At 39.8% G+C, this 14,451-nt stretch overlaps 1 protein-coding gene across 2 annotated transcripts in view; it reads left to right on the top strand.

The window, feature by feature from the left end:
* The window catches only part of shtn1 (shootin 1), an 88,295-nt gene that overhangs the window by 38,172 nt on the left and 35,672 nt on the right, over positions 1-14,451 (top strand). For both annotated transcript variants that reach the window (XM_073026838.1, XM_073026839.1), the window contains exons 5-8: positions 5,991-6,168; positions 7,129-7,214; positions 11,285-11,366; positions 13,959-14,053. In XM_073026838.1, coding sequence (XP_072882939.1) covers positions 5,991-6,168; positions 7,129-7,214; positions 11,285-11,366; positions 13,959-14,053 — 441 coding nt within the window. The remainder of the gene's footprint in view (positions 1-5,990; positions 6,169-7,128; positions 7,215-11,284; positions 11,367-13,958; positions 14,054-14,451) is intronic.

Below are 14,451 nucleotides of genomic sequence, written 5' to 3'. Positions count from 1 at the left end.
GACTAATTAAGAAACTATTAACCTCTACTTTAGATGTACCCAATGACTTGGCCTCTACAGTCATCTGCAGTAATGAATTTTACAGATTCACCACCCTCTGTCTAAAGAAATACCCCCACGCCTCTGTTCTAAAGAGACATCCTTGTATTCTGAGGCTCTGCCATTTGGTCCTAGACTCCCCCACTATAGGAAACATCCTCTTCACATCTGCTCTATCTAGGCCTTTCAATATTTGATAGGTTTCAATGACATCTCCTCCCACCCATCCCCAACTTCGCATTTTCTAAACTCCAAAAGCAGAATGATGAGTTTGGATCAATGGTTCTTGCAGACTGTTAGAGACATGGAGTCATAGAAAAGTACAGCACAGAAACAGACCCTTTAGCCCATCTAGTCCATGCTGAACCATTTAAATTGCCCATCAACCTCCACCAGGGCCGTAGCCCTCCAAACCCCTACTATCCATGCATCTATTCAGAATTCTCTTAAACATTGAAATTGAGCTCACATGCACCAGTTCCACTGGCAGTTCACTCCACACTCTCAGAACCCTCAGAGTGAAGATGTTCCCGCTCATGTTCCCCTTTAATTTTTTCACCTTTCACCCTTAACATATGACCTCTAGTTCTCGTCTCACCCATCCTCAGTGGAAAACACCTGCTTGAATTTACCCTCTCTATACCCCTCATAATTTGATTTTTAAAAAAGTATTTGGAGAGACGCAGGTCAATGCAGGAAGTTAGCAAGGTTTGTTTATTAATGATGATTTCTGAGGAACTTGACTGAAGCGTTTGAAGTAATAGGCAGGACACTGAAGGTAATGCAGTTAAAGGGAACTGCATGGATTTTATAGACAAACTTGGCAAAGTCCCACATTGTGGATTCATCAGAAATGCAAAGGCCATTTCTATCTATGAAAAAATGACACGTGGGATTAAAAGTTTGATTAAAGTCAAAAAGAAAGTAAAGGGTAACAGTAAGTGAAAATATAAGTGATCTGAAGGATAATGTCCAATCGGCATTGAGCAGGGAACATTACCAGGTCCTTTGTTGTCGTGACTTGCTCCTAAATGTAAATGCTTTCTCGAGGTTGTAGCGACTTCCAGCATTTTGGTCGTGAGTTGCATATATTCCTCTCTGATGTTCCTTTAGAAAATTCCTTATTTTCAATGGCACCTTCCTTTTTTATTATGTGTTTTAAAAACTATTTTGCAAGTTTTGTGTGTGACATAGAAGTCACAGATAAAGCCCTTTGCCTCTTTGACATTTAGAGAGTTGTGTCCCACCCTTGTTCATCCCATCATCCTTTAGTATAAATCAGGAGTTCCCAACCCGGGTTCAATGGACCCCGTAGTTAATGGTAGGGGTCCATGCATAAATGAACTGCAATGAATGTACATGTCTTGTTGGTATCTTTGGACGGGTTTACTGCTAGTATTTCACAAGCTTGAAAATCATTTACTTCATAAATGCTGTAATTTTGCTAATCAGTCTTCATCGTTCTTCCTATTTTTCCAGCTATTTCTCCTCTTCTCAGTCAGGATAGACAAAGGAGAGTCTGTTGATGTTGTTTATTTGAATTTTCTAAAAAGTTTTGACAAGGTATGGCACATAACAGCCCATGATAGTACAAGAAAGATATTAGCATGGATGGAAGATTGGCAGGAGGCCAAGTGTTGGAATAAAGGGGGCTATTCTGTTTTGCTGCCAGTGACAAGTGGTGAGCCACAGGGATCAGTGTTGGTACTTCTTTTAACGTTGTATGTCAACAATTTGGATAACAAAATTGATGGCTTAGTGGCCAAATTTGCAGGTGATACAAAGATAGCTGGAGGGGCTGGTAGTGTTCAGGAAGCAGGTAGTCTGCAGAAGGACTTGGGCACATTGGGAAAATGGGCAAAGTGGCAGATGGAATATAGTGTAGGCAAGTGTATGGTTATGCCCTATGGTAGAAGATTATTTCTAAATGGGAAGAAAATTTAAAAATCAGAGGTGTAAGGAAACTTGGGAAGACCTTGTGCAAGATTCCCTAAAGGTTAGCTTTCAGGTGGAATCAGTGGTAGGAAGGTATTTGCAATGTTAGCATACAATTCATGAGGAACAGAATATAAGACCAAAGCTGTAATGCTGGTTAGACTGCATTTGAAGTGTTAAGAGTTGTTTTGGGCCTCTTATCTAAGATAATGTGCTGGTATTGGAGAGTGTCCAGAGAAGGTTCATGAGAATGATCCTGCAAACAATAGGATTAATGTATGTGGAGCGTTTAATGGCTCTGGACCTGTACTCGCTGGAATTTAGAGGAATGAAACATATTGAATATTAAAAGGCCTAGAGAGAATGGATGTAGAGAGGATGTTTCCGATAGTGAATGAGTCTAGCAGCGGAGGGCACAGCCTCAGAATGCAGGGACGTACTTTTACAAGAGAGATGAGGAGGAATTTTAAGTCAAGTCGTCACTTTTTTGTCATTCCGACGATAACTGCTGGTACAGTACAAGGTAAAAATGAGACAATGTTTTTCAGGACCATGGTGTTACATGACACAGTAAAAAAAACTAGACTGAACTATGTAAAAACAATACAGAGAAAAAAAAACACAACAACTACACTAGACTACAGACCTACCCAGGACTGTATAAAGTGCGCAAAACAATGCAGGCATTACAATAAATAATAAACAGGACAGTAGGGCAAGGTGTCAGTCCAGGCTCTGGGTATTGAGGAGTCTGATAGCTTGGGGGAAGGAACTGTTACATAGTCTGGTCATGAGAGCCTGAATGCTTCGGTGCCTTTTCCCAGATGGCAGAAGGGAGAAGAGATTGTATGAGGGGTGCATGGGGTCCTTCATAATGCTGTTTGCTTTGCAGATGCAGCATGTAGTGTAAATGTCCGTGATGGCGGGAAGAGAGACCGCGATGATCTTCTCAGCTGACCTCACTATCCGCTGCAGTGTCTTGCGATTCAAGATGGTGCAATTTCCGAACCAGGCAGTGATGCAGCTGCTCAGGATGCTCTCAATACTACCCCTGTAGAATGTGATGAGGATGGGGGGTGGGAGATGGACTTTCCTCAGCCTTCGCAGAAAGTAGAGATGCTGCTGGGCTTTCTTTGCTATGGAGCTGGTGTTGAGGGACCAGGTGAGATTCTCCGCCAGGTGAACACCAAGAAATTTGGTGCTCTTAATTATCTCTACTGAGGAGCCGTTGATGTTCAGCGGGGAGTGGTCGCTCTGTGCCCTCCTGAAGTCAACAACCATCTCTTTCATTTTGTTCACATTAAGAGACAGGTTGTTGGCTCTGCACCAGTCCGTTAGCCGCTGCACCTCCTCTCTGTAAGCTGACTCGTCGTTCTTGCTGATGAGACCCACCACGGTTGTGTCATTGGCGAACCTGATGATGTGTTTCGAGCTGTGTGTTGCAGTACAGTCGTGGGTCAGCAGAGTGAACAACAGTGGACTGAGCACGCAACCCTGGTGGGCCCCTGTGCTCAGTGTGATGGTGTTGGAGATGCTGCTCACGATCCGGACTGACTGAGGTCTCCCAGTCAGGAAGTCTAGGATCCAGTTGCAGAGGGAGGTGTTCAGGCCCAGTAGGCTCAGCTTTCCAATCAGTTTCTGAAGGATGATTGTGTTGAATGCTGAACTGAAGTCTATGAACAGCATCGGAACGCATGAGTCTTTTTTGTCCAGGTGGGTTAGGGCCAGGTGGAGAGTGATGGCAATGGCGTCATCTGTTGAGTGGTTGGGACGGTACGCAAACTGCAGGGGGTCCAGTGAGGGGGGCAGCAGGGAGTTGATATGCCTCATGATGAGCCTCTTGAAACACTTCATGATGATGGATGTGAGTGCAACGGGACGGTAGTCATTTTGGCAGGACATTGAAGACTTCTTCGGCACGGGGGTAATGGTGACGGCCTTGAAGCACGTTGGAATGATGGCGCTGCTCAGGGAGATGTTGAAGATGTCAGTGAGAACATCTGCTAGCTGGTCTGCACATCCTCTGAGCACACTACCAGGAATGTTGTCTGGTCCAGCAGCCTTCTGTGGGTTGACCCTACACAGGGTTCTTCTTACCTCAGCCACGGTGAGACACAGCACCTGGTTAGTTGTAGGAGGGGTGGACTTCCTCACCGCCATGTCATTTTCCTCCTCAAAGCGGGACATCGTTTTCTTTAGCAAGATGTGGTGAATCTGTGGAATTCATTGTTACAGACAGTTCTGGAGGCCTCATTAAGTATATTTAAAGTAGCAATTGATAGGTTCTTCATTAGTCAGGGCATCAAAGGTTACGGAATGAAGGCAAGAGAATGGGACTGAGAGGAATGGAATGGGGCTCAGTCATGATGGACTGGTGGACTCAATGGGCTGAATGGCCTAATTCTTATCCTATGTCTTATTTTCTTCTCTGTATTGAAGTGTACTATTATCAAAATCTTTGGGAATATTGATATTTATATTTTTAAGTGTAGAGTGCTTGATTCACAATAGATAGAAAAGAAACACATAACGTCTTAGACCTGATTGAATGTTAGGAATTGTGAATGTTCTTGTGTTCTAATGTAATGAATTATCTTAGTTATAGCTCACATACAATTAATTGTAGGGTAAACACACCACCATTCAGGCCATGCTATCTTCTCACAGCTGCCATTGGGAAGGAGGAACAGAAGCCTCAGGACCCACACCACCAGGTTCAGGAACAGTCATTACCCTCAACCATCTGGCTCCTGAACCAGTGAGGATAACGTCAACTCTGAACTGATTCCATCGGGAAGGAGGTACAGGAGCCTCAGCTCCCACTCCACCAGGTTCAGGGACAGTTATTACCCTTATCCATCAGGCTGATGAACCACAGGGTATAAGTGCACTCAACTTCACTCTCCCCATCACTGAACTGTTCCTCTAACTATGGACTTACTTTCAAAGACTCTTCATCTCGTGTTCTCAATATTTATTGCTTTTTAAATTTTCTTTTGTACTTGCACAGTTTGTTGTTTTCACATGTTGGTTGTTTGTCCGTCCCATTGGGTGAGGTCTTTCACTGATTCTATTGTGCTTTGTATGCCTGCAAGAAAACGAATCTCATAATTGTATATGGTGACATATGTGTACTTCAATAATAAATTTACTTTGAACTTGAACTTCACCTGTCCATGTGTTTGTTTATTTATTGTTTTGTTGTATTTGCACAGTTTGTCATCTTTCTGTGTAGCTTTTCATTGATTCTATTGTGAATGCCTGCAAGCATGTGAATCTCAGGGTAGTATATGGTGATATATATTTCAGGTACTTTGATAATAAATTTACTTTGAAATTTGACATCATCTCTAATATCCACCCCTAACCTGGCCACATGTTACCCTACCTCAAGCTGCTGCTGCGTATCTTAACTGGTGTCTCAGTGCTTAGGGAAGCAGCTATAGAAATAAGAGTACATAAACCACCTCACCTCTTTTACTTCTTCTTGTCTTTACCAGCTGCTGCACTGAACTGGCTCTGTGGCTGTGGGCTCAGCAGATCATGTTCTGTGCGTTATTTGTTTACTTGTTTATTGTTTGTGCGATTTTTCACTCATTGGGTGTTTGTTGGTCTTTGCTGTTTTCATGGATTCTATTGTGTTTTTTTGTTCTGTGGCTGCCTGCAAGATTGTGAATCTCAAGGTTGTATATGGTATACATACATTGATAATACTTTTAACTTTCTTTCTTTCTATAAATTATAGACTTCTTAAAAAAAGTGCATGTTTCTCCATATGCTCCATAACTTTGTAGCACATCATCGTCAACAATTGAAGTAACACAAATGTCATGTAATTTTCTAACTTACTTGTGCAACAACTCTTGAAATATGATAGCAATACATGATCTGAATGTCGACCCTTTCAAAGTTGAATTCTCTCTTTGTTCAGAAAAGTCCTCCAGGAGGAAACGATTGTTTTGAAGATCCATATTTAGTGAGAATCTGCTTACCTTTGCTGAATTTCTCATTTGTAGCTGGACAAAGACAATAAAGCCCTTAAACGAATCAGTATGCACTACATGGAGAAATTGGGAGCTGATGCTCTTCCTGCCGAGCTTTCTTTGGGAGAAGATTCAGCAAATGATGCAACAAATAAGCAAGTAGACAACAATGTCATATGTTCTTCAATAGGATGCCAGAATCAAATGCAAGGTGAGTTAGTGTGAAGGGAAGTATGTTTTTTCGAAGTCATTGGGGAAATTCTAAAATCACCAGGCTCTTACTTGAAATTAAAAAAATGACAAAGTAGATGGACGCCAGAGTAGTGTAGCAGTTAGCATGTTGCTATTGTAGCTCAGAGCTTTGGAGTTCAGAGCTCATTTCCATTGCCTTCTATAAGAAAGTTTCTACATTTCTTCCCCTGTGCTCGTGGGTTTTCTCTGGGGGGGTCTGGTTTTCGCCCACAGTATGAGATGCACTGGTTAGTAGGTTAATAGGCCATGGTCAATTGTCCTGTGATGGGTAGCTGGGCAGTGTGGCCTGGTGGGTCACTGTATCTCTAAAACAAAGTTGTAGCATTGGTCTTATTCTTGGAAAATATTTGATCTGTGATTATATTTTAAGAGGGACCTTTTTAGATCATTTAAATAAAATGAAAGTTGGGCTTCATCGTGTAAGTTTATTTACACATAGGCTCCTCATTTCCTGTTTTTAAGCTGACAAATATTTAAGTTTCTGAAAAGACCTATAAGGTATATCTTAAGTAATTTTTAATTGTTACTAAATTTTGCCTTGTTATTGACAAAGCTGATTTAGAATGTGGGGAGTCTGCTGCACAGAGCACTTCTGGCCATTTTCTGTAACTGGTCTGCAGACTTTTAAACCTGTTTGTTTCCAGTTAAGTGGTAACGTCCAACATTCTTTGTCTGAGAAAATGACTAGTAAAGGAATAACTTAATTAAGCGAGTTAGTGAGTAGCAACCTATTCTGAACAGTTAGCATAGAATTATAATTGTATTTGAACATTTTTAAGGCTAACCTAGTCTTGAATAATGCTAAACATTGATCTGTTCCTCTGTTCTGGGATTCTTCATCGTGGCAGTTATAAAAGTTCATCAAAAATTATAAAATAAAAGTATGACTTATGTAAATTAAAATTTGTCTGTATTTTAGATCTTCGAAAAAGTCTTGCATCAATACTGGAAGAGAAGAAGCAGTTGTCTTTTCAGCTGGAGAACCTGAAAGACTTGGCTGATAAAGTGAGCAACAAAAACAAAAGAAGAAATCGTACTGAAATGATGTGTTGTGTTTGAATTAATTATGAGCACAGTTTGAGCTGAGTGGTATTAACCTTAACTCGATGGCAACCTGAAGGTCATAGTTCAAACCATACTCCAGAGAATAGAGCTGACAATTGTGTGTAATAGTTATCACATATTCCTTTCACAGGTGGATATAAACGTGCCTGCTATAACTTTCCCGATATTCTGAGCAATATTTCTTTGTCAAACATCCTAATCCAAACACTACACTTCAGTGTATCTCAACTGTGTCAGGAAATGAAGAAGAGGTCTGATCCAAATGCAGAGCAGTGGAGATGATTTAGCAGTAAGCGATCTCTTTAATAATAAACTGCAAAACAAGCTGTGAGGGGGCCACAAAACAAGAGAGAACAGATACCGAACACAACAAGGCAACAAGATAACTGAAGCCTAGAAGCAACTGGCTGAGACCAGCTGGTTGGATGAGTGAACAAGAACTGTAATGAGAGTTGGGTTTAAATAGGCTGCAGGTGATGAGTTGGAAATGAATGGGAGATGACTCCTTTTAGCTGAGTGGAGACTGGAAGGTGCCTGCATGTGTAAGCCTGACAAACTTATTTGGAACCTGCAAACAGTAGTGACTGTTTGCTTTATGTCTCCTCATGCAAGATAACCTCAATCCTCAGAAGGAATCTGGTGCATATTTCTTGCACCCTCTCTAGCATAAGTATGTCCTTCTGTAGATATGGAGACCAGATCTGTACACAATTTTCCTGTATGATCTCACCAGCACCATCTAAATTACTGCTAGATTGTATTTCAGTAAGACTAACCTATGTCTTATCTTCCTAGTTGTTTGCTAAATCTGAGTATTAACTTTCAGCAATTTGTGTTGCAGGGACATTCAGGGCTCTGTGAACATCAATATCTTTCAAGCTATCACTACTTAAAAAAAGAATGCAGCTTATATTTTCAATAATGCACCTTATATTTTCAAAGTGATGTTCTCACATCTTTCCATATTATTTCCCATCTGCTTTGCTCTTATCTATTCACTCAGCATGGTTACATCCTCCAAAATCTCCCTGCATCCTCACAGCACACACTGCCATTTGTCTTTGTGCTCTCAGCAACCTTGAACTTATTATCCAAATCATATTGACATGGTTTGGGAGCAGCTGGGGATTTGGCATTGATCCCCATAATATTACATTGATGACAGTCTCCCAACCCAAGAATCAACACTTTTAACCAACAATTGTATTAATTATGACATGCATATTAAAGTCCTGATCTATTCTGTGCTCTAGTTACTACTAGAGTTTAGGGAGAGGGACCTTTGTACAAGGCCCACCAGTGTTTCCTGTCCCTTTCCCTTCAAGTGAAGATCAAGTCAAGATTAAGAATCTAGTGTTTTCCTGGAGTATATGATGAATAAACTCTTCTTGGGTTTCCAGCCAGGTACAGGTATTGAATTTACCCAATGTTTCAATGACAAACTCTGCCATCTTCATTGGGGATGATGCCTAGCCATGTCTAGTCCACTGGGATTTATACTCCCATTGTCCGTCCCTCCTGATTGGTTAGTTCTCATCTAATCAGGTTTCCACTCTCCCACCTTGTTTACAATTGAATTCCAGTTCTTAACTTTGAGCGAGACCTTCATCTTTGTTAAAATTCTTTTCCTCTAGTTTTATTTCAATGTCTTCCTTCACCAGGCAGTCCCAACACCCACTGGTATGGCACAGTAGTTTTGTGCCATCGAAGTCAATCCTATGGCCATTGCGAATGCATTGTTCTGCTGCCGATGATTTCTCCGGGGAACCCAAATGGATCCACCTCCTGTGCTCCTTGATGCTGTTTTCCATTGTGCATTCTGTCTGGCCAATATATGTTGATCTGCATTCACAGGGAATCCTGTAAACACCAGCTGTCCAGAGTGCCAGGTCATCCTTAACTCCCATCAGCTGTGATTTGAGCTTCCTTATGGGTTTGTGGATGGTATTAATCTGGTGGTTTCTCAGGACCCAGGTTATCTTTCCAGACACTATGGAATTATAAGGAAGACAGGCAGTAGCGATGGGTTCTCCATGTTAGGTTTCCTGGTTTTTCTGTCAGCCCTTTAAGGGCCCGATTGAATTTTAACAAAGATGGAAGGCTCGCTCTAAGAAAGAACTTGAATTTGATTGTAAACAAGGTGGAACAGCAGAAACCTGATTGAAAGAGGACTAACCAATCAGGAGGGATGAACAAATGGGTATAAATACCACTGGACTAGACATGCCTAGGCATCATCCCTGATGAAGATGGTAGAGTTTGTCATTGAAACATTGTTTAAAATCAATACCTGTACCCAGCTGGAAGCCCAAGAACAGTTTATTTGTCAAGTCAAATGTTAATGTAATTTTCAGTAAACTGGTGTAAGGAGAACAAAAGAATTGTACTCTTGATCTGATGCAGCACAAAACAGACACAATAATAACAATAAAATATATATAAAATAACATATAATATAATAAAATAACAATAAAATAAACATAAGATAGCTGGTATACATGGATTGATCTTATTCCATAATGTGACACATGGCACAGGAATGTCTGTACATGAAATGACTGATAGTAAATGATAAAGTAGTGATGGTTGGGGGGAGTGGTGTTGCTGAGGGTTGGGGTTGATCAGTTTTACTGTTATTAAGTCTGGTGGTCCTGATGAGGGTGCTACGTATCCCCCTGATGGGTATGGGACAAACAGTCCATGAACATTATTTCTCAACTTGCTGTGCACAGTTCCTTCCCTCTGCTGCCTTTATCCCACTCTTAAAAATCAGATTTATTCCAGCTGCTCCTCCATTTTGCCCATTTTTTTCTAAAAGACAAATCTCCTGGTAGAATTGATTCCCAACATTAGTCACAGTGAGTGGCAAGGTAGTGTAGTAATTATCCCAATCACTTTATAGCATCAGCCATCACTCATTCCTGCCACTACTGTAAGGAGATTTTTCCCATGACCGGTTTCCTCCCACGTTACAAAAGATACAGTTAGGGTTAGTAAGATGTTGGCACCAGAAGTGTGGCGACATCGTGGGCTGTTGCCAGCACGTCACAAACAAGCACACTTCCCAGAGCATTGTGATAAATAAAGCTAATCTTATCTCTACAATCAATGTAACCATGCAATGGATTTAAAAGTCTTCAATCATACCTCAGAACTGTTTCAATAACAGTGAAATGTGTTGGATGTTCTAAGATTGTGATAGGCACAATATAAATGTAAGTTCATGATGCAAATCCCTAAATCAGGTTGTCTGATTCATTTAGTGAACTGCATGGTGAAACTACATAATTAGATGAAATAGTTCATAGATAAAAAATGTAGTCAGATAAATCTATAAATGCACAAATAAACTCTCTAAATGTCATTGTCTAAGAAAGATTCTGTTCATACTATTTGATGGCTCCTGTTATTTTCACAACCCTGCCATTATTTCAGCTTTGTAACTTTATAATGAGTTTCAGATGAAGAAAATATTGAGCCTGTTGCATTTGTGGTCAAAAAATGAACAAAAGATGGAGCTAAGAGGTTATTGAATGATACTTAATGACCACCTAATTAAGTAAGACAGAGTGGTAACATTACCATTCAGATGATACACCTACGTTTGTTATGGCAGTTTAAAGTGCTTAGCTGTATCAAAGAAACAGGTACCCAGAAAGACCGTGGCATCAGGTGAATGGGAACGCCATCAACTGCTGGTTATTCTCTGAAGTGTACGCCATCCCGATTTGGAAATCTATCGGTATTCCTTTTTCCTTCTTTGTCACTTGGTGTAGATCCTGAAGTTGACTATGCACTGGCCTTGTAGGGGTGTATTCATCAGGAGAGCAGCAGGTCAAAACCATTACTTGCTCAGTGGGTGATGAACAATAAGTGTTGGCCATGCTGGTAGTGCCCACTTTTCCTCAAATAAAATTAAAATATTCTGCATAAATATTTTGAATAGATTTTATTGTCTGAGGTTACTTTAGTAATGCTGATATTTTTATAAATTCTTTTTATTTTTCCAGCTACAAAAGGAAGAAGAAAAGAATAATTTACTGGCTGCTGAAGTCGAAAATCAAAATCAAGTTCTTGCCAAGTACAGCAAAGGTTTTTAAACTTCTGACCTGTAATTGTTATTGTTAATCAATGGGTTTGTAAAACTAGAAAGAAAACAATTAACAGTTTTTTGCTCAAAAATATGTAATTAAACTTATTGAATAATACTGTAAGATTGGAGCAGTCAGGACTGGATAATATCTCTACATACTGTACTACATGGCCGAGGGATGAATTGATAGAAATTGATAAGATTATGAGAGTCATAGATAGCATTGATGATCAAAATATTTATCCCATGCAGGGGTTCCCAACCTGAGGTCCATGGACTGCTTGGTTAATGGCTCCATGGCATAAAAAAGCTTGGGAACCCCTGATCCCATGATAAGGGTATCAAAACAAGAGGGCACGGATTTAAGGAGGAAGGAGTCTTCTAGGATATCTGAGAGGCACATTATTTTTACACAGTGAGTGGTTGATATCTGGGTCTTGCTGCCAGAGGACATAGTAGAATCAGATACAATTACTAAATTTAAGAGACATTTGGATGGACATTTCAATAGACAATACATAGAAGGATATGGTCTTGATGTAGGAAAATTATATTTGTGTAAGACAGGCAGAAAGGTTATCATGAGTGATGTAGACTGAGGAGATAATTTCAGTGCAATACAACTCAATGGTTAAACATAGTTCTACTGTAGCTTACGTATCTCTTTACCATTGACGCCAGTCTTGATCACTTACAGAGATACTGTACGTTGGTTGCCTCAGTCGTTAGAACCAAAGCAGCAACAACATGGATATAAGCATTCTTCAGTCCATCTCACATCTGTTACTCTCTTCATAATGTGTAGACTTATTTCAGCAATATTTGCTTTGCTCAATGTCCTGGTTACTTTTGCAAACCATTAAACCTTGAACTTCTGACATTTGTGTATATCCTTCACTAAAACAAAAGATCAGTACTAGTGTAGAAAAACATTACTGATGTTTTTGTAGTAAATATGCAAGAACTGAAAGCATGCTGCAGAAATTTAACTTGCTGAGTTTTTTGCTCAGATCATTTTGCTTTACCCGTTGTACTATTTTGATGCACTTTATGTTTAGAATAATCTGTCTAGATAGCATGCAAAATTTTTCACTGCATCTTAGTATGTTTAACAATAATGAACCAATTCTTTTTGGTCCCCCATTTGGCTGTTATTAAGATTGAACAAAGTTGCTAATTTTCAAATTTTCTAACTTTCTTCTTTCTGATGATTAGAAAAGAAAGTATCTTGTAAAGAAAAGTGCGTGGCATTTCCTTTCATCTATAATATCGTCATTATCATCATATGCTGTGTCGTATGATGTGGGCGATCATGGTCTTTCACCATGATTGTTCTTGGCAAATTTTTCTACAGAAGTGGTTTGCCATTGCCTTCTTCTGGGCAGTGTCTTTACAAGGCGGGTGACCCCAGCCATGGTCAATACTCTTCAGAGATTGTCTGCCTAGCGTCAGTGGTTGCATAACCAGGACTTGTGATATGCACCAGCTTTTCATATGACCATCCACCACCTGCTCCTACGACTTCACATGACCCTGATCAGGGGTTGAAGGGGGTTTGGCTAAGCTGGTGCTGCACCTTGGCCAAGGATGACCTGCTAGTGCCTTACACCTCCTTTGGTAGAGATGTATCCTCACCCCACCAATAATTTAAGTTAAATGGAACACTACTGTTTAAGGAAAAATCAGAAAACCAAGTGTGTACTTTCACCTATCTTGACAGCATTTTTTCCATATTTGAGTTGGAATTCACATTGATAATGTATTCTAAATTCATTTCCTGAAGCTCCTGGTTTATGCAATGCCATACATCATACTTGGAGTATGTACCATCATTCTTGACAATGGCTGTAGCATAGTTTAGATTTCCAGATGATGCTATCAGGAATTCCTTTGGTAGAGACATCTCTTGACCCTGACACCCAATAAAATTGTGTGTGTAGTGAAGCAAAAAGACCAGCTTTGGATCTAGAATACATTAGAGCACCTTGGAAACTTGACCATAATTTTAAAGGAGCAAATTCCCTTTCAAAAAAGAATGTAGAAGGAGGAGATAGTTTGTATTTTTCTGCTGCCAATGAAATAATCAAGTGAGGGAGCTGGTCAGTGTTTGTCCAGTTCCTCCACCAAAAATATCTGGTGCTCCATCTAGTGATGTGACTGAGAACTTACTGAAACAAAGCAAACAGAGTTATTTATGCAATAAGAAAATGGCTTGCTTTCGTGTTTGGATTCAAAAGGTGCTACTTAAACTCAGAATTTTCTACAGAGTCAAGCACTGCTGAAATATTTTAACAATGGAGGCATGAATATTTTTTCAGTGTTTTGTTTCAAATTATAGTTGCTTTATTTGTTTAAAGAATCAAATACTAGTTATGAAAATAGATTTGAATAAATATATAATGAATTTAAATACTAAAGTAGTGAAAATAAGACATCCAAATGATACCAAAAAATGTTACTTTTTTAAACTTAGGTTTATGTGACACATGTTGCACAGACATTAGTTTTATCTCTGTATTAGAAAAATAACAGATTCACAATATACTGCTGTAATTTTGTTGCTAAATGTTAAATGCTCATGTTTCTCCAAGTTTCAATGTTGGCTCTAGAGGAATACGAAGGCTTAGAGCAAAGTCTGGAACTGGAGAAAGATCTCCGAAAGGAAGCAGAGTCCTTTGCCCATGAGGTATGAAAAGCAGCAGCAGTTTTATTAATTGCTGTGTATCTGATTAGCTGCAGACACACAGCATATGGAAGGTATAATCCCAGAAATGATGGAATCTACAATGTCATTAACACATTATAACTAGGAGAAACTATTAAACATAGAATGGGAAACAGTACAGCACAGGAACAAGCCTTTTTAGCCAACTAAATTAATTATAAAAAGGCCAAATAAACCTATCTATCCTTCCTACCCAATGTCAATATCCTTCCATTGCCCTCACTTTTATGTGCCTATCTAAACACCTCTTGAAAGTCTCTTATGTAGCTGCCTCTGTCACCCCCCAGGCAGTGCAAACCAGGCACCCACCACTCTGTGAAAAAAAACTTGATCTTCACATCTCAATGATTCAGAAACAC

The sequence above is a fragment of the Hemitrygon akajei genome, chromosome 23 (genome assembly GCF_048418815.1).
Source record: "Hemitrygon akajei chromosome 23, sHemAka1.3, whole genome shotgun sequence".
Taxonomy (NCBI): domain Eukaryota; kingdom Metazoa; phylum Chordata; class Chondrichthyes; order Myliobatiformes; family Dasyatidae; genus Hemitrygon; species Hemitrygon akajei.
Note: the sequence above shows the minus strand (reverse complement) of the source record. Positions and strands in the feature narration are given on the sequence as shown.